The 25,936-nt window shown below is 45.1% G+C and overlaps 1 protein-coding gene across 3 annotated transcripts in view; it reads left to right on the top strand.

Moving 5' to 3' along the window:
• Positions 1-25,936, top strand: part of LAMB3 (laminin subunit beta 3) — a 234,375-nt gene that overhangs the window by 170,295 nt on the left and 38,144 nt on the right. For all 3 annotated transcript variants that reach the window (XR_013594912.1, XM_078644498.1, XM_078644499.1), the window contains one exon: positions 880-976. Coding sequence is in view for 2 of the 3 variants with exons in the window: in XM_078644498.1 (XP_078500624.1) it covers positions 880-976 (97 nt within the window). In the remaining variant the exon portion in view is untranslated. The remainder of the gene's footprint in view (positions 1-879; positions 977-25,936) is intronic.

Below are 25,936 nucleotides of genomic sequence, written 5' to 3' on the forward strand. Positions count from 1 at the left end.
GAATCAAATCTGCTAAAAACAGATTAAATAGCGTTGGGGCCAGTACGCAGCTTTGCTTGAGGCCTTTTGTTGTTGGGATTTTCCTCGATAGTGTTGACCCGTCACCGAGCTTTATTTGCACCCAGGTTTCAGTGTGCTGATTAATTAACAGGTTCAGTAAAACCTGGGGAATGCCCCAGCCTGCCAGTTTCAACCAAAGTTTACGTCGGTTTACATGGTCACATGTAGGGTAAGTAGTTTCAGCTGAAAAAGGATTTAGCCGGTGCACTGACCTGGAACTGACCCAGTTTAATCAGACAACACATTCAGTTTAATAACTACCAAATCCTAGAAGTCAAGAATTATTTTCTGACCTGTCTTCGCTCCTTTAAAAGTAACATGCTCAGAATTGTGCTTTGTGCCAGTAGCTCATGGTGTCAGGGCTTTGTAGTTCTAAAATACCTTTTCTTTAAGTCTTGTGGGCTTTGTACTGTCATGTTCTAAAATAGGATTGATTAGAAAGCCTACAGTAGAATTTACTGAGATACATTTGGAAACAAAATGTATTTGATTAGATTGGCGTAACTATTTTCAACAAATAGTGGTTCCATATTTTGATCAGCAGAAGCACCAGCTAGAGTAATGTGATAACACGAGGGAAACTTACATAAGTCAGCATGTTGCATGGAAGGAAGGAGAATCCTCATTCCAGGATTTCTTCTGGAATAGACATTGTTTATGTGTGTGCTAGCTGCACGGAATGCACGGAACAGTAGTGACAAAATGACAATCTGTTTGCCTGGCTGCACTAACTTCATGGCACAAGACGCATCGAGAATGTTTACTTGACAAGCATTTTTGTAGGATCTGTCCTATAATACTCATTCTTCTCTCTGAAAGGTCACCGGTCAGTGTCTGTGCAAGGAAGGGTTCGGTGGAAAACATTGTACGGAGTGTGGAGACCGGTTCTATGGGTCGGTGAGGACCGGATGCCGAGGTACGTGAGAGCGGGTCGTAAATGTTCACTTCATTCATTTCATCTTGTTTTGCAGTTTGTAATTTAGAACATGCTGTTATAATGCTGCTTCAAGGCACTCGAGGGATGAGAACCAGGGAGGATTTGGTAAAGACTGGTTGGTTGGTCGTGCACCAGGTCTTCAAGCCCCTCCCATCAAAGTGGTCTTTGGAAAGGCTTAGGAGGGGCCTATCTAGCAGTCAGGGGTGTTCAATCCTCACAGCCCTCTGTCTCAGGGCCCAGACCAGGGCTTCACACGTTTCCAAGCATACAGTAATGGAAGGAAGTCCTCTCTCAGGCTGAGATGTTCCACACTCAAGTCCCTTGTATGTGCGGGGTTCTCTCCCCAGAGCCTTTCAACCGCTCTCAATGGATGGCGAGCGCCATTGTGAGACAATGACTTCAGGCACCTGGTCAGGTGGCGCAGAATATCTTCCCAATGTAGACTGACGCAGGGTCTTTTGTACGGTGGAGAGGGGTCTGCATTGCAGGGTAATTCTGCGCAACACACCAGCAAACACAAGATTGAGGGCAATGGATGAAAAATGAAACAGCATTGTCCCATAGTACTAATACCATTACTGATCATTGATCATCTTCCACTCTATGATCGCCCCCTTCTAAATGAGAGCTCAGGTGTTCCTTTTAGCATGCGTATAGCTGCCTGCAAATCCATGTCATGTGTGACAACTCTGAGGACTCATGACTTTTTAGCCAGCACAAATTTGCGCTCTAGAACGTGTCGTTTTTTTTTATAACTTTGTCAGAGTTGTGTGTGGCTGCATGTAAATATCAGTTTGCTATGTGCATGTGTGCTTGTATGCATGTTGACTGCAAGTATTCTTGTATGTGTGTTGTCTGTGCTCATGGCTTGATTTATACCGATGTGTGCATGTTAGAGCATGTGTCTCTGTATGTTTTATGTCAATCTGCACATGCCTTATACATAAACCAGACAAGTTGACATTTCTGAACATCTCTCTGATCTCACCACCAGGCTTCATGAAGTTCTGCTTGCCTCTTCCTCTGACAGGAGAATGGAGTGAATAAATCAGCAAGCCATCATTAGCACACACACTGTTAGGTTATGTTATGCAGATTTATAGAGTGGCTATCTCTAAACTGAGCAGGTGTGACTTTAGGCACACCTATGGCTTAGTGGGACTTCTCCAAAAACCATGGGCCTTATTTATGAAGGCCTTGCGCCACCGGTGCGTCACTTTTAACATGGGAAAAAGTGACGCACCGGTGGCGCAAGGCTTTCATAAATAAGGCCCAATGTCTTCAGCTTCTTGCAGAATTCAAGGAGTGAGGAGGAGGATGTGGCGGCGGATCGTTCCACGCTTTATGAACGATATAGGAAAGGCTCAACCACCGGATCTTAAACTTATTTGGGAACTCACTTGTATTACCACAGTAAAATGAGTGCAACTTTTGCTCCAAAACAGTACACTCATTTATACTTACAATTATTCACATTGGGCTCCCAATCATCATCAGTTTTGTTTAATTAAAAAGGCAAATATGCATGTCAACGTTTTTCACAGCATCTTCATGAACAAGAATACATTATATAAATAGTCATAAGAATAATAGTTTGAGAGAAATTATTGAAATATACCAGAGTTACTTTTGAACCACATTAGTGTCTTCTGTATGAATAACCTTATTGAGGTACCGGTTTGCCTGGAGTTGAACGGGGTCAAACATATATGCCTGGGCACCAAAAAAAAAGTGCCCTCAACTAGCAAATACGTTCACTAAAAAGTGGTCCACATTTGCAAACTGGGGAAGTTTTGAATTTGTAAAAGACATGCTCTATGTCTGTTTTACAAGGTATGGGCAGGGCCACTGGAATTATGCAGCAAAAGAGGGCCAAATTATGTGGCAGAGCTGAGTTAATTATGCTGCAAGAAAAGCCAAATTATGCTGCGCAATGCAGCACATTTTGTGATGTTATTACTTCATTATTTATTTCATTTTTGCACTTGTTAACCCTGTCTGGGCATTGGTTGTACCTCATTAGTACCAGTTAAGTACCCAAATATTGCAATAAGCAACAGAAATCTTACCAGTCAACCTTTGCAAAGGAACTTCCACTGCACAGAAACACGTACTACTGTGTTTTTAGTAACTTTTGAACCATTTCAGCTAGAAACAAATTTGTTTTTTTTTAAATCCACAGATTATGCGGCAGAATGATGAATTATGTGGCAAATGGGTAAAATCTATAATTATGTGAAAAATGCAGCTGCTGCACAATTGCATAATTCCAGTGGCCCTGGCTATACGCATTTGTGCTTGCTCCAGGCAATGTTTGTGGTAGCATCACTGAAATCAACAGTAAAAATTGACTCACAAGTCAAAATTCAAAATACTTTATTCGGTTAAAAAGACAAAAATAACCATAAAAGTAGCATATAGAAAATACAGTTTACACAGGGAGTCATGTATTCATTTTTTAAAATATCTATGTACAATAAGGAGGTTAGTTCATTAAAATCGATTTACGACATTTAAAAATAGATTTAAAAAATTCACCCATTGAGGCTACCATAAAAACAGTTTCCAGTTTCTGGCACTCTAAAAACGCTAAGCGACATCTTCGTAAATTTAAGTCTTTAAGAATCGGGATGATACATTTCTTTCGCGCAAAAGTATAAAATTTACAAAAGAATAAAATATGAATATCAGACTGGGTGGAAACATCATCACATGGGCAAAAGGGTAATTCTTTCAACCAACAATTCATCACGGGGAAAGACAAGACTCTGAAAACAATATTGAGTCTAAACCGGGTTAAAAGGAAACGTTCGTGATTAGACATATATAGGGACAAGTATGGCTGTAATTTATCTCCGCATAAAATATCCTGATGGGCAGAGACAGTCTTTTTCCTTGCCTCCTCTAAATGTCTTTTGTCCCTGAGATGGGCAATACACAGGTTTTTCAAGTCTCTTCTTGATATGTATGCCATGGTTGGTGGGTCCTCAAAATATTGAACACAATTCATTTCGCTGAGAAAATCCTTGACATAACATATCCATTTAGAATCATTAATATTGTCCAATACTAAAACGTCCTTTAAAATAGCCCGATTAACCAAACATTCATCATTTGTCCACACCCTATGCCAGAGGAGGATGGGTTGAATCTTAATAGTGTCAGTAACATAAATCACTCCCAATTCTACATGGCATATCATAGTTGCAGTACTTTTCAGGTACAGACAGGATGTGGCGTAAAAATTTATTTTCCATGGTTTGAATTGTGCTAATGTTAGAGTAACCCCACAGCCCAAGTCAATAAAATAGGTCCACAACCACCCACAAAACAGTCCGATACACTGACCTTTCAAACCAGCGCTTCAGCTCTGCCAGATTGCACTTTAAGCTAGTCACATCTCATACAATCAACTTCACACTTAGCACAAAGAAAGCCAATTGTAAACCTTAATGTAGGCTTTAGGCATCCACTCTACTTGAAAGAATCCTGTATCTGACTTTCGCAGACTGCATCAGTTCACTTAGAGGCTGGCATTAATTTTCCACCCTAAGGCGTTCTGTAACACAATGATGGCTGTGTTTTCCTGATGGTTCGGGGGGGTGGTTTGACAGCCTTCTTGGTAACCATAGTTGCATTAAGTGCCTCACATAAGCAACGTGTAGGCCTCCCGCAAACCATTGCACTTGGGTCATACTCTCGTAAGGGAAAAGACTGTTGGCATGTGTCTGAAAGTAGGATCTGTTTCTTATTGTTACCCCCACTTTTTGCTAAATGTGATACTGTTTTTGACCAGTTTGACTAAGATCCTGTTAATCAGGACCCCAGTCTATCTGCTTTCTCCATAAACTGTTATGATACATTCCAGATTGTATACAGGGGTACCCTTGTCAGTCCCTAGTATATGGTACCCATGTACCCAGGGCATAGGTACCCCAGAAGCCTCCCATAGACTGAAGCATGTATTATGCCGCGCATGAGAGGCCATGCAAAATAGAACTACAGGCCTGCCATTGCAGCCTATGTTAGTTGGTACATGTACCACTTACTTAAGATATAGGCTTACTATATATAAGAGCCACTGCACTTAAAACACACCTATAAGTCACCCCTCTAGAAGGCCTTTACAATCCTAAGGGCAGGGTGCTTGGTTCTAAGTGAGAGTGTGCCCCTGCATGAGCAGAATACCCCTGCAGCCTATAGAGCCAATTCTCCTGGGTTGTCAGTGAGGCAGCCATTTACAACATATAGAGTGGCATTATTTGACCGCGTGATGACCAACTCTAAAACGGCTTAAACTAACACTGTTGTATTTGGTGTCAAACATGTTGGAATCAACCCCCCGCATCAGTAATTGGTATGGGAGGTATGATTTCACCCCTCAGAAGCGACCTTCGTGGGTCCCTGGTGTTCCCGGTACCAGCCTGCTAGTCCTAGACAGCACAAAATGGTTGCTGCCGACCAGAGACACATTTCTGCCCTCCTTCTGCTGAGCCAAGCTCGAGTAGGCGAAGGCAGAACAACAGGCATCCTGTCACCTGTGACCACCTCCCAGACAGGATTTAGTGTATTAGTTCTGGGTGGGTGGGTGTGCTTGTAAGTGACTGAAAGTGTGCATGAGGGGCACATTTGGTGTCCATGTGCATAGTCAAAATCAAATCAGTCCTGGGAGCAGTTGGCTCCCGCTCTGTTGTGAAACTGGACAAAGGACATGGGAGTACCCTCCCCACTGTCTAGACCCTCCCCTGGGTGGGTCCCCTGAATCTGTCCAACGCTCTCATATGGGTACAAAATGGCTTACCTGGCTGTAGGACCTTAGATTTGATGTGGACACGATTCTGAACCAGAAACCACTGAACTTCGACCGCCTGGACACTCGACTTTGCTGGACTTTGTTTGGGCCCGACTTCATCTCCCTCTCAGTCTGAAGCATCGTCTGTGCCAATGCACCATACAGGATCCGTGCAGGACCTGAGGAGCTACAAGGACAACAAAAGATATCTCCCTTGGAGTGAAGGAGTCCCTCCCATGCAATCACAGGCACTGCAACACTGCTATCCATCTGCAACACAGGAGGTGGGTTTCTATATTCTTTGAGGTCTGAGATGCTCTCTCACTAAGTTTGAGGTCAGAATCCCTCATGGGGGCTGCAATACCCGAGTCCCTGTGCACCGCGTACATTTGCAAGTTCATATGCTTGTTGGCATTTCCCTAACAAGCGAATTGGGCTTCGAGTAGCCCCTACCTCAGGCACCCTTACCTACCAAGAACTCTGGCCTCCTCCCACCGAGTGCTTTGTGGGCTCCTGTTTGGTGAAATCGCTCAAGGTCCTCTCGTGACTACTGTGCCTCTGGCCTGTGAAGCCACTTGAGGGTCAACTTTGCTTTTCTTGGGCTCCAGGCCTGCCCTGACTCCCCTTGCTGTGGTGAGTCTCCTGGACCTTGCTGGTTTGAACTGTATACATCCTTGACCTTCTGTGTGGGTTGCCGTTGCCGAGGCTTGTTGGTGCTCCAGCCGGACACCAACCCCTCAGTACTCGACATCCTTCATTCAAAAACTTGTAGCCTGGTCCTGGTCATCCTTGACATCTTCTGGTCCCTGTGGCTGCAGAGTCAAGAACTCCATCAAGCACCTGAACTACCCGACATTAGTGGGCATTCGTCTACTGAGCCCATGGTCACTCATGATTGACCCAGAATCTGTCCCCTGTGCTTTCGAGTACTCTTCAACAAGAATCCATCTTTGGATTCCAACAGACTCTTTTCTTCCTTCCAGGAGCAGCTCTTCTTCAAAGTCCTCCACTGGGTTCGATGGCGGTTTCCGACGCCACTTTAGACCTATGCACCAGACTTCCATGGGATAGGTAACTCAGGCACCTTGGTATCCATGGGTGAGTTGGCTCTCCAACCTCCTAACTTTCATGGGGTTTCTTCAAAGTCCACTGGAAGGGTCCTTAAACACTAATACTTCAACTGCGACTTTCCCATAAAATTGTACAGAGCATGCAGTCGCATTCCCACACTGCATCCATCCTCCGTGGGGTCCCTACTTACTCACCATGGGTGGTTCATTTGGGTCCCAGTGATTCTACAACCTCTTGAAACTGTCTTGACTCACGTCATGATTTTTATACCACTATTTTAGTATATGGTTTGGCCCCCCCTGGGGTCCACTGGTTATCAGTGCTATTTACTATAATTTTTGTGCTTAAGTATTGTGTGCTTTGTGAATATCTCCATGTAGGAGATAGTGTGGCATACTTAATAGTGTTATATAACCCCTTCAATGTGGGGATAATACCCCCACGGTGCTAGGGGGAGGGGGGCCTCGTGCATCGCTGCCGTGCTCGTGACGAACTCAGCTCGTCACGTAGCACGGTGGCGCTGTGCTCATGGCGAGCTGAACTCGTCACGACCACTCCCGTTTTAATAGAATGCTCAGCACAGTGGGGGAATTATCCCCGCGTGTGAGTGGCACGCGGTTCATGACGAGCTCAGCTCGTCATGAGCACAGCGCAGCCTTGCTTGAGCACGGAAGGAGTTAATAAATACATATTTTTATAACTACTGTGTGGTTCTCCTTTGATTTAACCAATGCTATAAGGTTGCATTCTGGTAAAACAAGCTGCTTAACATTCCTTCAAGACTAAGCCTGAAGGCTGCTCTCCACAGCTACCACTTGGATAGCTTTTTAAGGTTACCTTTGACCTCTCAAATCACCATATGGGTTGTTTGGACTGGTGCAAGGGGCCCACTTTAATTAGTGGACAGCATATACCAGGCCAAATTCTCACAGCATGTCTGAATTCTGCATACGGCTCGCTGCCAGTGCAATACACACCAGGCCAAGCCCACGCAACCTGCCAATCAAGATTTAAATATATATTGGCACTGTCCCTTAAAGAGCACACCAGTAAAAGCAACACTCACTCTGACCATCTCAATACAAAACCTCTGTGCCTCTCACATCAGGACCCCTTTGCTTTGCTATTATAAAATCTGCTTTCTGGGACCGGCAAAACAGTCATGCGCCCTGTCTCTGTTCTCCATGCAGGCTGAATTACAGCCTGCGCGGAGAACATGCACAGGCCCCCATTCCCTGGTTGAGCATCAAACCACGATGCTTAGACCAATCACGACTCTGCATTGCAGCGTTGTGATTGGCCAGGAAAGCCTGGGTGCTTACCAATCAAAACGCTGCATTGGAGCATTGTGATTGGCTTGGGGAACCTGGCTGTGCTTCGTGTCCCAGGAGCCGATGGAGGAGAGCAGGAGCTGAGACACGGGACCCGGCGGCAAGGTAAGCATTTATTTAAAAAACAAAAAAATTACATTGCGCCCCGGGTGTCCGCCCCCCCGGCTCACCACCTGCGAGATGTGCCGGCTGTCACTGAACAGATCTGCAACAGAACTCACATTTAAAAAACAAATTCACGTCTACATCAAAATAAACTATATTCTAGACAATTCAGTTGGTGTATCTTGAATTTCCTCATATGTAAAGGTTGAACGCTCTAAAGAAGTCTTAAGGCAAAGAACATGCAATGATTTGAATACTGTATGTTCAGGAGCTTGGATTGTGCAGAACGGATGGGGGTTTGATGGCATAACTTTAGTAACACATTAAATTAGTGGTGTGAATAAGGATACACTTGTGATGAATCAGCCCTAAATCCGCCTGGGGCGAGCCCAAAAGTAATTAAGGTAGTTTAGTAGTTGGCCAGTTTGCCTCTGGCTGAAATGCTGGTGGTAAATAAAACAAAAAATGTCAGTATTTAAAAACATAAAATAAACAAAAAAACTACAACTGCCTAGAAGTAATTTAGTACATACAGCAAAACTATTCAGGCCTCGTTTAGAAGGCCCCTAACGGCACTTTTGCGCTGCCGGATCATCATGTTTTTGACTCTCCGGTGTCGCAGTGTGCCACTGCATATTTACAAGACAATATAAAGCCACTTTACGTGGCTTTTCATGGCCTTGTAAATATGTGCCCCTTTCACGCAGAATACTGCGTAAAAGGGGCGTTCCATGGGTGTTGCTGTGGGTGTTCACACACAACACCCATGGAATATGAAGCATTCCCAGATTTATGAGAAATTGTAAACCTGGGAATGTGTCAGAATCTAATGTCACCCCACGAGTGGTGTCAAGGAGGCGCAACGAGGAGAAATGTTTTCATTTCTCTTAATTCTTTTTCATTTTCTATGTGTGCTGTACATAGAAAGAGAAAATCGCCTGAATTGATTGATTTTTGGCAGAAAGGTGTCCCATGTTGTTTTAGGGACAAGAACCCTCACTCACCCGAAGATGACATGCTTCATCAATGGGTTCCCTCCTCACGACAGGACCGCAAGGTACCTATTGCGGGCTACAACTTCCCAGCCAGGGAGGAGCAGTGGTGTTTTCCTCCTGATTGCCCATTCCATTGTCCGTCTCATTGGTAAAAATGTACTTATAGAGCACTGTCATTCACTACCTCCTTCACTTTAGGACTGATACATGGCACATATATGGGTATTATCAGATCGCTCTTAATCGCTCTAATGTTATTAGTGTCTGTCTAGCGCACTGCACCCATGCATTCAGTCCTGGGCTAACACTTATGTGTTAGCTGGATTAGGTTAAATGAAGCAAATTAAGACTACACCCTCAGAATCCACTGATGGTGAGAGAGCGCAAACTGATATAAATATATGAGTACATCACACTTACCTATAGAGAGCATAATTCATGAAGAGAAATGCCATGAGTGCTAATAGTATATGAAATTATATTCTAAATGTATAGCTAATATAGAGATTTAAGTAGAAGTGGAACTAATACAGAAATGTGTGACATTATATGATTTTATTAGACGTGATTATTTTGAATCTATGTCGTGTAGCTGTTAACACATAAGATGGTCTGTGGTAAAACGCAGAACGTGGTAGGCCTCAGGGCCAGAGCTGGAGCTAAAAGGGAAGGTGTTTCTTTTCACGACACAGATTGTTTAACGTTTTTGGTCATTGCATTAATGGGCCATGATTTAGAGTAATGTTTTCTAAATAATAGAATAAGAGTTTAACATGCTTTAATTAAATGAAGAAATTGAATGCTATAATCATAATGTGAAATATTGTAGGCCTGAAATGTTTTAGCAGTGATTTACACGTACATGTCTGGGCTGAGAAATGTTGCAAGCCTTTTTAGAAGTCTATGAGAGTTGGGTTCTTGGCGGCAGATATCTGTCTGCAACAGGAAAGGGGGGATCTAATTATAAGTGAATGAATAGAGGTCTGTTCAGTAGACGGCCCAGACATGGAGGAGGGTTCTGGAATGTTTAAGGGGTATCAGCGGGCCGGAGAAGAGACTGAGAAGCAAGGTCAACTCTAACGTCTGAGGCCCAATACAAAGCATCATGGAAAAAGCCTGAAGTTGCACCACGTGAGAGGCGTTTCGCAAGGGGCGTCTCAAATGTTGTTGACTGTTTTGTATTAGGGACAGCACCCCTGGGTGGAGTTAGAGCAGAGACCTGAGGACCCTTTAGAGAGCGGATGGGTAGGCAGTGAGGGGTCATGACTGGAGAACTTTAGGTTTTCACCAAGAGACTTAGAGTGGGTGACTTCCCTTGGGGGTCATTCATTGCTGACACCTTTGTTAGGTTGGGATTTGGTTAAGTAGGGATACCATCTAGAACAGGGTAGGGACGCCTAACCTGTGTTTGTTTTCCTCCAACCTAAATGAAGGAGAGATATGCGTCTATGCTGATAGCTTTGCTATTTTTAGAACTTGTGTTAGTGATTTCTGTTGCTCGTCTGAGGGCTTTTCGAGAGCACATGTATGTAATTGGACCTGTGTATCTCGTGAATCTCATTCTGAGATGCTTGTATTTGCAGCTCATTATATCTTTACAATAAACTTTTGAAACCTAGAAGTTGTCCGTGATCTTTGAGAGTAGAGTCCTTTCTTGGGTGAACTAATTTGCAGATAGGTGTACTGTTTCCTTCCAAGACAGGCAATAAAGGTTCAGTCGACCAGATCGAGGTTTGGATCAATAGATATAAGGTATCGATCAAAATCTCGCCCTTTCAGTTGGTAGCTATAGAGGATGGTTGCCTTCTTGAGGACGGTGACCTAGGCCAGGTTAGCTTACCCCAAGGCCCCTAGAAATCGATGATCGGAAGAACAGCCCGCAGATGAAGATCCGGATGACGTGAGACAGAAAAAGCAGCAGTATCAGAGAGAGTGAGTATAAAGGGTTATGCGTGTTAGATTGCGGTGTTTTTGTATTGTATCTATGTTGTAATGTTTGGCGGAGTTGAATGTCTGTAGAGTGACTGTGGAACAGGTTGTGAGCGCGCGCAACCGGTGGAAATCTTAAGTTCAAAGAGAGCTTAAGTGGTTCGGGTGTATCGGACACCCAGAGTAATTGTCAACTAGTGTGAAGGGGGTCATGAGGTACCATTGATCACCCGAGAGACCGAGATAGGGGGAACGTAAGAGTGAGTGCGTGAGTAACGGACGCTGGTCGGAAGTTACTGTGTGTGTAAGCAACCTATCAGAGAGACGATAGACATCTCGTCAGTTGTGTTGACAATTACAGATAGACTGTGGACGTACAGTCGAGAGAAGTGACCGCTTGGTCGGAAGTAGTCATTTTTCAGTGTATGAATGGGACGCATGCATAACCGGGAGACGAGTTGAGAAAGGAGGGGTGCTGCTGCGAAGCGGAGAAAAGAGACGTCAGGTGGTGTCGCGCAGTGATTGGCTGACCGGAGAAAGACCGCGCTGTGATAGGCCAGCTAGCGAACACGTCATACAGGGTCGCGACGTGATTGGCCAACAGGAGAAAGACCGCGCTGTGATAGGCCAAGCTAGCAAAGCCGCGACAGGATTGGTGGATTGTCATCAGGAAGTAAACAGAGTAGCGAGGCTGGATTTTGTGCGCATAATTATGAAGTGTTTTAAATGGTTGAAAGCGCTGTTTAAGAAAGAGAGGCGAGGATCGTATGAAGGGGAAGAAGCCCCGCCGGAGGGTACGCCAGCTCGTTACATGGCAGTAAACGTTGGGTTGCATACGATCCTTTGGATATCAGAGTGGAGTAAGATTACTGAAGGAAACGAGGAACTGACGTTCCCGAAGTACGGGACGTTCAGATTAGAGGTGTTACATCGATTGAAATCAGTCATGACCTCAAAGAGACCCTTGCCTAGACCAACCCAGTTTGAAGCCCTTGAGGCATGGCTTAGGGCAGCGCATGAAAGGAATATGAACAGACGACAAGAAAGGGTGAAACGCTCGGTAAGGGCAGTACAGGATGCCAGGTGGGATGCGGATGCTAAAAGATGGAGAGTGCATAATTTGGAAATAAATAAACTGTACCCAGTGTTAGAGGCGCCAGTAAATAAAAGCCCCCTAGAAGAAGATGATGAGAGCGAAACAGAGGACAGCCTGATAAACAGATTACTGACAGACAGGCCACCCCCGTATAATAGAGCAGGGGGAGAGGTCGAGAATACTGAAGGAGAAAAGGGGGGCAATGCAGGAGAGCATAGACCGCTTCCCAGTTCAGAGTGGGATCCTGAGCCAAAGAAAGAGTTGCTCCAGCCTAGTCAGGTGCAACAGGTAGTCGGTAGGTTTGTGGTACAAAGAGCGCCGGAAACGGAAAGCGCCACATCTTACCCATTGCCAGATGCACTACAGGTACCTGTTACCATAGGTCCTATAATATCGATATATGACCAAGAGAGAGCAAAAGGGGAAGAACGGAAACGGAAAGACAGAGAAAGAGCAGAGCAGGCAAGGAGGAACGATACCACTAATTCCCCAAGTCAGATGCCGATACCCAGAGAGTGGAGCACCCCGATGCACACAGCAGGGGACCCAGGAGGAGATCCTGGGGGCCCTAGATGGCCAATGGATCTGAGGGGATCTGGACGAAAATCCTTTCAAGAGCTAAATGAGTACATGAAGCAGTGGGATGAGGCAGTGAAGGCTCAAAAGTGCATCAATGCTGCAGAAGCAGAAAGGGAAAGTCAGGACAGCAGAGCACGAACTCACTGCGGGGCTGGGGAGAGTAGCCCGGAGTGGGACTGTAGAGGGAGTAGGGGAGTCACCCATTGGGCCCGGAATGGAGGTAGAACAGACCTGGAAAACGGGGGCCCCGGGAGTGGAGGGGTGGCGTGCCCAGTACTCAGTGAAGGGGAGAGGAGAGCGCAAGAGTACAGGAACAGCTTTAAGTGTCCACACTGTGTGCCTGGCACCAGAGAACAGAATGGGAGTTGTGAGAGGTCGCACCATAGTCCCTGTGATGACAGAAATGAGCGCAGCCCAGGGAATATGGGGAACCAGGAAGGATCGTATCGGATACTGAGCGATACGAGGCAAAGGGAGTGTAGCGACCAGAGGGAAAATAACAGAGAGATGTGCGGTGAGAGGAGAGAAGAAGACGAGAGTGGGCAGAGAGAGAGTAGGGATAAAAGGCCCGTGTTCCATCACCTTCCAAGATTGGATGGCCGAGCATGGGACCTGGAGAGATGGGAGCAAGGGAGGCCACCCATTAACTCTCCCGAGCCCAAACGCAGAGCTCGAAGTTGGGATGGTAGGGAGACCAGTGAGCCCCCTTCAAAAGACATATTGCGAGCTGAGATAAAAGCCAAGAGACTTGATGTCTCCAGCTTAAGGTCAGATCTGGATGACATGGTAGATGGTACCCTGCCTTTAGAAAGAATGGAAATGTATGAACAGGATGAAATACTGTATATGGCAAAGGACATCACACGAAAGGCGAGAGCAGTCCATGAGAAGTTAGTCGAACTAGCAGGCAAATATATGGTGGACTTGTCAAGAACCAAAGCATTACAGGGTAACCACAGGCTACATTACTCAGATCGAGATCTAGATGAGAGGAGAACGATTGGGCTGAAAACACACATAAGGGAACTGATTACTGGAATAAGGACATGGAGGGCACTAGATAAGTGGGAAGAGAGGTGGTCCAAGAAAGGGACCGGCAGGAGAAGCACGCTTGGTATGACACCAGGACAGCAGGGAATAGAAGCATACCCTTTGCGTGAAGTTGCCAATGGGAGCTATGTACATGTCCCTTGGAGTAGGGGAGATTTAGCTGCTTTTACCACATCTTTCCCCAAGTTACGAGAGAGCCCCGTGGAGTGGTACAAGCAAGTCGAGAGGTTTGTAAAGATCTCAAAAGTCCTATGGATAGATCTGAACACGCTGTTTGACATTGTAGTACCAGGAGATCTGTGGACAGCATGCAAGGTTAGCGCTGAGTGGCCCACAACGGAGCCAGAGAGAGATGCTAGGACTAATGGGCCGTCCGAGATCGTGATGGCAAAATTCGAGAGAGTGATGACTTGGCTGAAAGAAAAAGTGCCAATGCAAGACATAGATTGGGTCAGAATAGACAGAACGAGACAGGAACCCAAAGAGACAGTCCATGAATATTACGAGAGATTGCTGAAGGCGTTTAAACAGTATAGCGGCTTGGATGTAATGGATCCAAAGGACATAGGGCAATTTGTGTCCAAGTTCGTCCTGGGACTGAGACCGGATATTAGTTTAATGATTCAGCAACACTCGATTTGTTGGCAAAGTAGACCCCTAGATGAAATACTGAGATATGCCAGGTACTGCTGTGATGAGGTAGACTCCAAGGCTAAGAAACTAAAAGAGAAGCTGATGGTGGTACAATTGCAGGCAGCAGGAAAGGGGGGACCGCAACAACAGCAGCAAGGGACAGGTACAGGGGGTAAGAAGCAGTACAGTCAGAACAAGGGTAATGAGGAGAGTACTACCTTCAGACCCAGAGTAGACATAGCTACCTTGAAGAAAACGACTAGGTGCCACCAGTGCAACGAGTTGGGGCATTGGAAACGCGAGTGCCCTTACAATGTAGAGATCGGAGAGCAAGAGATAGAGGAGGAAGAGGTCCAGAGCGCACCTATGAGAGGGGCGACGCCATACCAAGGAAAGGTGCTCAAAGGGGGGGGGGCTCCTCCCCGAGCCCAGTTCCCGCAACCTCCTCGAGTAGGGAGTATGAGTAAGACCTATAGACAAATGCCCCTGTTTGTGGAAGGTGAAGAGTGCTATTATGTGGACCCATTAACCGGACAGAGAGTGGAAAGAGAAGACTGCACCCTTGGGGCAGCCTTAGAGGTAGATCAGAGGGGACCCTATGTTGAAGCAGAAGTAGCAGGGTGCCCTACGACATTTCTGGTGGACACAGGAGCCACTAGATCCACGATCAGATCAGCTGCAGTTCCAGACCTGCCCATGTCTGGAGAGACCATACAGGTGGTAGGGGTCGCAAACAGGAGAATAACCAGCCAATTGACAGAACCGGTACAGGTGAAAATAGGGAAGTACAGCGATGAGCACCAATTTGTGGTTTGCGATTCAAGCCCTGTGTGTCTGCTAGGAAGAGACCTGTTGTGCAAATTGAATTGTACTATATATTGTACACCCCAGGGAGTGGAGGTATTGACTAATGATGATGATGCAGATTTCAAAGTTGTAAACTCAAGAATATGTGTGGAGCTGTACCCTACTTTGACAGTAGACGAGCTTCCCTGGGATTTGAGAGAGACAGTGGCATCAGAGGTATGGGATTTCACTGGGGAAGAGATTGGATTGGTCAAAGGGGTAGACCCAGTGAAAATTGTAGTGAAACCGCATGCTGAGTTCCCAAGAACACCCCAGTATAAATTGACTCCAGAAACGATTGCAGGCATAAAACCCGTGATCGAGTCCATGATTAAACAGGGAATACTGAAAGAAATCGTGGGTAGTCCATGTAACTCCCCGATTATGGGTCTGCAGAAACCAAATGGGAAATTTCGGATAGTGCAGGACCTTCGAAAGATTAATAACATAGTCGTTTCATGTTGTCCAGTGGTACCGAATCCATCAGTGATACTGTTTCAGATTCCATTCCAAGCTGAGTGGTTCACTGTGATAGATCTTTGTCAGGCTTTCTTTTCGATCCCTTTGGACGAAGATAGCCATTTTCTTTTCGCATTTAAGCTGGAAAATCGCGTCCTAACATGGTGTCGTATCCCTCAGGGGTATACAGAGAGTCCATCGATCTTTAACCAGCTTCTGAAGAAAAATCTTGAAAGTCTAGTGCTGCCCCAGAAGTCAGTTCTGGTCCAGTACATAGACGACCTCCTTGTGGCGTCAGAAACAGAAGAAGCTTGCAGGGAAGATTCCATTGCTTTGTTAAATCACCTAGCTGCTAATGGGCACAAGGTGTCCCCGGGAAAATTGCAGTACTGCCTGACAGAAGTACAGTACTTGGGACACAGAATTGAGAAAGGCAAACGAAAGGTGTCACCAGACAGGATAGAGGCGATCATGAAAATGAACGCGCCTCAGACACAGAGAGAGGTCAGGATGTTCCTAGGGATGGTGGGTTATTGCCGACAGTGGATCGTGAACTTTTCACTGAAAGCAAAGCCCTTGCAAAAACTGACGCACAAAGAGGTGAGTGATCCGGTACCATGGGACAAAGACTGTTTGATGGCATTCTTACAGCTGAGAGAGGACCTGTGTCGTGCTCCGGCATTGGGAATGCCTGATTACAATAAACAATTCTTTCTTTACTGTTGTGAGAGAGAAGGTTGTGCGTTGTCTGTGTTGGTCCAAATCCATGGGAATGCCCGTAGACCAGTTGCTTATTTCTCAGCTACTTTAGACCCAGTAGCCGCAGCGTTGCCCGGATGTCTCAAATCCGTTGCTGCAACGGGTGTCAGCATTGAGAGATGTGAAAATATCGTCATGGGGCACCCGTTAGAGGTGTGCGTGCCACATTCTGTTGAACTGTTGATGACCAGGACCAAAACACAGCATCTGACCAATAGCAGGCTCACGCGCTATGAGCAAGTTATTCTTGCTGCAGAGAACGTGACCCTCAAGAGATGCTCTGTTTTGAACCCTGCTACCTTAATGCCACTTCCAAATGATATTGATGATGATGATGAATATACAGACCATGACTGTCTCGATGTGACTGAACTATGCACCAAACCCAGACCCGACATCGTAGATGAGCCACTGACCGACCCAGACGAAGTTTTCTTTGTCGATGGCTCATGTGTAAGAGACGAAGTTGGGCAGTTGAGAGCAGCTTATGCTGTTTGTACAATTGAAGGAGTTGTGGAAGCAGGGTGCCTGGAAGGAGTAAACTCCGCTCAGGTAGCCGAGATTATTGCCCTAACACGTGCTTGCTTAGCAGGCAATCAAATTCGAGTCACCATCTACACCGACAGCCAATATGGGTTTGGGGTAGTTCATGATTACGGGCAGTTATGGTCTCAAAGAGGGTTCATGACTTCTTCAGGCTCTCCCATTCGCAATGGAGAGTTTGTGCGCTTGTTGTTAGAAGCATTGCAATGTCCAGCAAGTATCGCAGTTGTAAAGTGCATCGCACATACCAAAAATGAGGACTTTGTTTCGAAAGGCAATAGATATGCTGATGAAGTTGCGCGGTATTGCGCAGAACAAGGTTACTCTTTCACAGAGGTGGATGTGGGTGGAATAAATGTGAGAACTGAATTAGCCATGATACTGGAAACTGTTGATACTTGGGATGAATTGTCAACCATGCAAGAAAATGCTCCTGATTCAGAAAAGGAAACATGGGTAAAGGCAGGATGTGTAATGGGTGAGACTCATTTTTGGGTCTCAGCAGACGGCAGAGCAGTGTTGCCCAATGAGATGGTGAGTCCAATGGCTAGACTCATACATGGTCCCGTACACTTAGGGAGAGATGCTATGCTGAGAGTGTTTAGACAGACTTGGTACAATCCTAAGTTTAGAATAGCAGCAGAAGCAGTGTGCCAGCGTTGTGTGACCTGCCAGCAGCTGAATGTAGGAAAAAGAACACCAGTTGCACTAAGTCACATAGGAAGGTCTGGAGGTCCATTCAACAGAATGCAGATAGATTTCATTGAAATGCCAAGATGCAACCGCCTCCGCTATGTCCTGGTGGTTGTTTGTGTGTTCTCCAGATGGGTTGAGGCATACCCTACACGTAGGTGCGACACCCTCACAGTGGCTAAGTTACTGCTTAGAGAACTTATCCCTCGTTTCGGGGTGCCGGCCTTTTTGGAATCAGATAGGGGAACACATTTTAACAGCGAGCTTGTGAAGATGATTTGTGTTGCACTGAATATAGACCAAAAGCTCCATTGCAGTTACCGACCAGAAGCCTCAGGAATTGTGGAACAAATTAATGGCACGATCAAGTCCAGAATAGCGAAAGTGTGCTCCTCAACGACCCTGAGTTGGCCTGATGCCCTGCCATTGGTACTCATGAGCCTTCGTAGTACCCCAGACAGAAGAACAGGGTTGTCACCACATGAGGTGTTAATGGGGAGAGCAATGAGACTGCCATCTATTCCAGCTACTGCACTGTTAAATATCACAGATGATATGATCCTGGACTATTGTAAGGGGCTGTCTGACGCCATGCGTTCTGTGTCCCTTCAGGTGCAGGCTGCAGAGGTTCCAGCGTGCCAGGGCCCTTGCCATGACCTGTATCCTGGGGACTGGGTCCTGGTGAAGAAACATGTGAGAAGAAGCTGCTTGGATATTCGTTGGCGTGGGCCCTACCAGGTCATCCTGATCACAAGTACAGCTGTAAAGGTGGGAGGCCTGCCCAACTGGATACACGCGTCGCATACGAAAAGGGTTCCAGCACCTCTGGAAACAGCTCCTCTCTCGGATGGACGTCCAGCTGAGGACCAAGAAGCCATAGAGGGGGCTAGCCAAGCTGTAGAGGTGCCAGTGGAAGCAGGGAACGAGTCTGACCAAGCTGAGGACGGTCAGTACAACAGCGAAACAGAAGACGCTACAGAAGGAGAAGACAGCTGGGAGTACGAGTCTGACCCTGACAGGTCTGAAAGAGAGCGAGAACAGACCAGAAGGAGAAGGAGTAGAAGGGCACGTGGAGAAGCAAATTGGCCGCAAAGAAGAAGTTCTAGCCTGAGGTCAACTCCAGAAGCAACCCTTCCTCCGATATCAGAAGACTCAGACCCAGAAGAAGGTGCTCAGGGCGCTGAAGCACCAGACCGAAGAAGGTCAAGAAGAGTGCGTGTGCCTAACAGAAGATACTCCACACCTGAGTGGACATATCTGGCGACAAATGTCTGTGAAACCGGAGACAGGGAGGATCCGAGCGGTGGTGGTGTCCAGTTCTGAGCCCATTATCACCGTGGAAATACAACTGTTGGTACCCGGTGTCGAACAAGAAGGGTCACTAACATTCGTGCTCCCCAGACCTCCCCGCCTCAGCAAGTTAAAACACATGTTTCTTACAGAATTGAAATTCCCCGACTTTGGTACCACGATAACAGCACATGAAGAGCATACTCTTCGCATGGAAATATTGAACTATGCTATTGAAGCTGCAACCACAAATCTAATAGTCGATTGTTAAAGGACTTTGTAAATAAAGCAAGCAGAAGAAAAGAAGATTACCTAGCGCCCAGGAAGCAGAGAATTTTAGGGAACCCCTTGAGTGGATGGAGAAGGGCTAGGGTTGTCTTTTTGAACTGTGAAAGGACTTTTTGCGAAACAGGCTGTCAGCCTCCAGCTGTGTGGATTCTAAAGACAAAAAAAGGATTGAAAGAGACTGTAAAGGAACGAGAGGAAAAGAACTTTTTTGCAAAGAGAAAGGGAAAAGCTAGATTGTCTGACGAAATGGAGGCCGGCACCCCGAACCGCAGAGCTAAATGTATAATAGGTACACTAATAGTAGGAGTGATAATATTAATAGCTTTAGTGGTAACAATTTCTTATGTAAAGGGACATGAGGAAGAGGTAAAGGTAACTGATGCGAATTCTGTAGTAACACTTACACCCACTGTTGCAGGTGAGAAAAGGGAAAACACTCAAGAGAAAGCGTTATTGGCTGCAGAAGCCCGCAGGTTACATGTAGACGAGTCCCAAGGAGACTTTAGGTCAAATGCTTATGCTAAACTTTTGTATGAATACGTGGATGCCATGGAGGTTAAGGATTGCTACGTCTGCATGCAGTTGCCTGCGTCTGTAGATGAAGGAATTCGATATCATCACCTCCCTCTGACATATGGCATTACATGTAGCTTATTGCTTAGTATATTTTATGAGAGAGATAGTTTTGAATACTATTTCTCCAATTATGATTCTGTGTTGCCAGAAGTCCCAAATTATAAGCAGATGAATAAATGGGATTACTGGAAGAGTGAAGACAGATTGGCCAAGTTCTTCATTCCTTGGATTACCTTAGATACTTCACATGCCCGTAGAAATAATCTGACATGCAAGGTGTCAGAAGTCGAGAAAAAGTTCATAGGGCAGGTGGATGATCGTTACAGGAGACAAAAGATTTTGAAAAAATCAGGACAAGGGAAATTAGATTGGACCGAGGAAGAGAAGTCACACAAGAGAAAGGGTAGTAGTGGTCCAATAGCTTTAGATAAAACGCGGAGAGGAAAGTTATGTCTTCACCGAGCCAAAACGTATTATGAAAATGTATACGTGGGTGAAGTTGACTGTGAACATGCTTTTAATTTAGAGTACTACACTAAGGATTTCCTGAAGGGAATGCAAGTGATTCCAAATGTGTATTTTGTATGTGGAAGAAATGCTTACGTGAGACTACCTGACAACTGGTATGGATCATGTTACTTGGCAATTGTCTTCCCCAAAATATATCATGCACAAGACTTATTGATCATTGAGGGCCAGACATCATCGAGGGGAAGGAGAGATTTAGGCGATGCAGAAATGGTTGGAGATGTCTTTGGAGCTATGTTCCCTCTTTTGGGAATAATCCTTAATGATGTTAAAATTAGACGACTGGCAACAGTTGTCGACAGGTTGTCTGCCAGCACTGCTCAGTCCTTAATGCTGGTAGAAGGAGAGATGCAATCGATAAGGGCTATGGTTCTTCAAAATCGGCTTGCATTAGATGTCTTATTAGCAAAAGAGGGCGGAGTCTGTAAGGCTTTGAAGGTTCAGGAATGTTGCACTTACATTCCAGACCTTTCAAAACCCCTTGAGAAAGTTATTAAGAACATAACTAATATACACAAAGAGATCGAAGACTTGAGTAGAGAAAATGTCTGGGAAAAGGTGGGCCACGGAATGAGTACAGTTGGAGGGTGGTTTTCCACCTTAGGCAAAAGCTTTATTTGGTATATCCTAAAGCCTATCATCATAATATTGGTCTGTGGGATAATATTGTGGGGATTGGTGAGGGTATTCAAATGGTACAGAGCAAGAAGGTCAGAAAGGGCCCAAAGAGAACAGTTGCAGAGATTGGCTGCCATACAAGATAATCAGTACAGGAGCCTGAGAGCTCTGGAAGCGCAGAGAATGCCAGCAATAACTGCAGTTTAAATGTTAGTGATGACCCCGAGAGGTCATCAAAGGGGGGAACTGAGAGAGCGCAAACTGATATAAATATATGAGTACATCACACTTACCTATAGAGAGCATAATTCATGAAGAGAAATGCCATGAGTGCTAATAGTATATGAAATTATATTCTAAATGTATAGCTAATATAGAGATTTAAGTAGAAGTGGAACTAATACAGAAATGTGTGACATTATATGATTTTATTAGACGTGATTATTTTGAATCTATGTCGTGTAGCTGTTAACACATAAGATGGTCTGTGGTAAAACGCAGAACGTGGTAGGCCTCAGGGCCAGAGCTGGAGCTAAAAGGGAAGGTGTTTCTTTTCACGACACAGATTGTTTAACGTTTTTGGTCATTGCATTAATGGGCCATGATTTAGAGTAATGTTTTCTAAATAATAGAATAAGAGTTTAACATGCTTTAATTAAATGAAGAAATTGAATGCTATAATCATAATGTGAAATATTGTAGGCCTGAAATGTTTTAGCAGTGATTTACACGTACATGTCTGGGCTGAGAAATGTTGCAAGCCTTTTTAGAAGTCTATGAGAGTTGGGTTCTTGGCGGCAGATATCTGTCTGCAACAGGAAAGGGGGGATCTAATTATAAGTGAATGAATAGAGGTCTGTTCAGTAGACGGCCCAGACATGGAGGAGGGTTCTGGAATGTTTAAGGGGTATCAGCGGGCCGGAGAAGAGACTGAGAAGCAAGGTCAACTCTAACGTCTGAGGCCCAATACAAAGCATCATGGAAAAAGCCTGAAGTTGCACCACGTGAGAGGCGTTTCGCAAGGGGCGTCTCAAATGTTGTTGACTGTTTTGTATTAGGGACAGCACCCCTGGGTGGAGTTAGAGCAGAGACCTGAGGACCCTTTAGAGAGCGGATGGGTAGGCAGTGAGGGGTCATGACTGGAGAACTTTAGGTTTTCACCAAGAGACTTAGAGTGGGTGACTTCCCTTGGGGGTCATTCATTGCTGACACCTTTGTTAGGTTGGGATTTGGTTAAGTAGGGATACCATCTAGAACAGGGTAGGGACGCCTAACCTGTGTTTGTTTTCCTCCAACCTAAATGAAGGAGAGATATGCGTCTATGCTGATAGCTTTGCTATTTTTAGAACTTGTGTTAGTGATTTCTGTTGCTCGTCTGAGGGCTTTTCGAGAGCACATGTATGTAATTGGACCTGTGTATCTCGTGAATCTCATTCTGAGATGCTTGTATTTGCAGCTCATTATATCTTTACAATAAACTTTTGAAACCTAGAAGTTGTCCGTGATCTTTGAGAGTAGAGTCCTTTCTTGGGTGAACTAATTTGCAGATAGGTGTACTGTTTCCTTCCAAGACAGGCAATAAAGGTTCAGTCGACCAGATCGAGGTTTGGATCAATAGATATAAGGTATCGATCAAAATCTCGCCCTTTCAATGGATTTAAATGAAAACCGAGAACAAGAAACATGGTGCAGAATGGACAGGTTGCAGACTGGCTACTCGATGTCCACATTGCATTTAGAACCCTTAAACTGTGCCAAATGTAATTGTGTACAGCAAACAAACATGTAGTATTTGCAAATAAATGTAATTTTGTTTTCGTCTTCAAAACGGGTTTCCTATTGGCACACCATTCTGTGGCGTGCTAAAATGTAATACAAATGTTTAATTTTTGATTTTGCCACTTTACTTTTCAGCAGAGACTTGAAGAGTCCCTAGTAATACATCTATTTATTGGGTAGTTAAGAGACTCTGAATGTTAAAATGAGTGACTTGTTGAGTCAAATCCATGCACAGAGGCTATATCATGTTTCCTGCATAAATGCTTTTTTATCCAAATTGGCTTTCTATTTTTCAAGTGCAAACCGTGAAAACTACCACTTCATAAGTAAACTGAACAGAGGCTATACCTCTTTCATAGATCATGACACTTGCATTGATCTCCCATTCAGCCAATTGCAAACCTTGGACTTCCAGAGTTGCTTACTATTTATGCTCCGGCTTGACAGCACACCTGTTGCCAGACAATTATGTGAGAAATAACAGGATGGGGGCTTTGCTCCTCCCACATATTGGAAGCCAGGAGCACATGTTCTGATTGGGCAGAGGTTTTGTGCTCCCCAAATAAAGTGCTTGCTCTCCACACAGCTGTGATCGTTTTGTTTAGTTTTTCAGATGCCTGAGTTTGAAGTGTGAGAGGCATACACTTGCCATTTTAATGCCATTAAACTAAATAATTTATGGCATTTATGACAGCAGTACAGAAGAGGAGGAGACACTCATTAACATACAAGAAGAGAGCAGGAAGGCACATATGCAGAAAATCAGTCTTAGAAACGTGGTCGAGCATGTTTTGTTTAATCCAATCTTGCATTTCCATTGGCAGGGATCAATTGATTGTTAGTCACCATAGAGTACACATGGAATCCAATGTAGATGGAGAAAAGGCACAGCCCTTTGGCACCAACCAAGCATTAGAAAATGTTTGGTAAAGGACAGTGATGTTCAGTCCTCTTGAAAGAAAGCAAAATCAGCAACGATTATTCCATCTGTCTTTGGTTGTGGGTAGCCATGTTGTGGAGTAGGAGCATATGTATGTTGCTATAATGATTCGTGTGCTGAGCATATGTTAGATGCTGTCATGATTCATGTGCTGAACATTTGGGTGATGGTATCATCATTCATTTGCTGAGCATATGGGTGATGCTATCATCATTCATGTTTTGAGCATATGGGTGATGCTATCATCATTCATGTGCTGAGCATATGTGTGTTGCTATCATGATTTATGTGATGAGCATATGTGAGATGCTATCATGATTAATGTGCTGAGCATATGGGTGATGGTATCATCATTCATGTGCTGAGCATATGGACGATGGTATCATCATTCATGTGCTGAGCATATGGGTGATGCTATCATGATTCATGTGCTGAGCATATGGGCGATGCTATAATGATTCATGTGCTGAGCATATGTGTGTTGCTATCATGATTTATGTGATGAGCATATGTGAGATGATATCATGATTAATGTGCTGAGCATATGGGTGATGGTATCATCATTCATGTGCTGAGCATATGGACGATGGTATCATCATTCATGTGCTGAGCATATGGGCGATGCTATCATGATTCATGTGCTGAGCATATGGGTGCTGCTATCCTGATTCTTGTGCTGAGCATATGGGTGCTGCTATCATGATTCGTGTGCTGAGCATATGGGTGATGCTATCATGTTTCATGTGCTCAGCATATGGGTGCTGCTCAGGGCCTGACTGGGAACTAAAACCGGCCCTGGCAAAGTGCTCGGACGTCCCCCCCCCTGCCCCACCCCCCCACGGGGGTTGGGGTACCGCCGAGCTCTTTGCCGGGGCCGATTTTCAGCAGATTTTGTTACAGGGCCGATTTTGCAGCTATGTAACAAAAACAGCCCCCAGGGGCCCAAAACCGGCCCCCACCCTTGCAGCGCACTGGGGGATTGCCCGGTGCCCGCAAAGGCCAGTCCGGGCCTGGTGCTGCTATCAGGATTTGTGTGCTGAGCACATGGGCGATGCTATTATGTTTCATGTGCTGAGCATATGGGTGCTGCTATCATGATTCGTGTGCTGAGCATATGGGTGCTGCTATCATGATTTGTGTGCTGAGCATATGGGTGCTGCTATCATGATTCGTGTGCTGAGCGTATGGGTGATGCTATCATGTTTCATGTGCTACTTAGAAGTATCAAAGCACTAATGTGCATTGATGGTCTTCATCTGTAGATGCCAATGGTTCCTCCCTATTGTTCATTGGAGCAGTCTCTTCATTGGGGTGGAAGTTAGAGTGGGAATCATCGGTTCAAGGGGGTGGTTAGTTGCCTGGGGACCAGCATTGCTATAGACTAGCAAATCAAGAGAGGCCTGACATCGGGTAGAAATTAGTTGGGTCAGTCTTTTCAATGCGGGTTGTGAATGTGATAATCGAAAGGGTATGTTGTTGGTGGTATGGATGCGTTGGTGAAAAGAATATTGACGTCTGTGTCACACACTCAAGCTTCATGGCAAAATTGCTTTCCAATCTGGGTGCCGTCTGAGTTGTTATTGTCTCTGGGATCTGCAATTTGTGCTGTCTAGAGAGCATTGCTCTGTGGGTGGAGGTAAGGTCGTTTGTTGGTCTACTTCTGTTTGTCATAACAAACCAAACAAATCAACTGAAAAAATCTACTTTTGTTTGTGATTTAGCATGTATTACTACTGGCTATTCTTGAATAAGCATTGCCTAAGACACAACTATTTAGCAAAATGCTTTTCAAATCAAGGCCGCATAGCCTTCTGTATTCCACATTAGCTGGTGGAAGGACAAGGCATGTATAAGGTTAAGCCCTCAGAAACTTGTTGCCCCGATGCCTAAAGAAAACATCCTGTGGTTTAGAAAAAACGTTAACACTTACTTTTCCTGAATGGGGTCTGATGTCCTCTCACTCTGTGCTAAATAGCCATTATCATAGTATTCTACCCTGCTCACCCAGCACTCACTCACAAGTCTACTATATGCCTAAG

Source organism: Lissotriton helveticus, chromosome 5_1 (genome assembly GCF_964261635.1).
Source record: "Lissotriton helveticus chromosome 5_1, aLisHel1.1, whole genome shotgun sequence".
Classification (NCBI taxonomy): domain Eukaryota; kingdom Metazoa; phylum Chordata; class Amphibia; order Caudata; family Salamandridae; genus Lissotriton; species Lissotriton helveticus.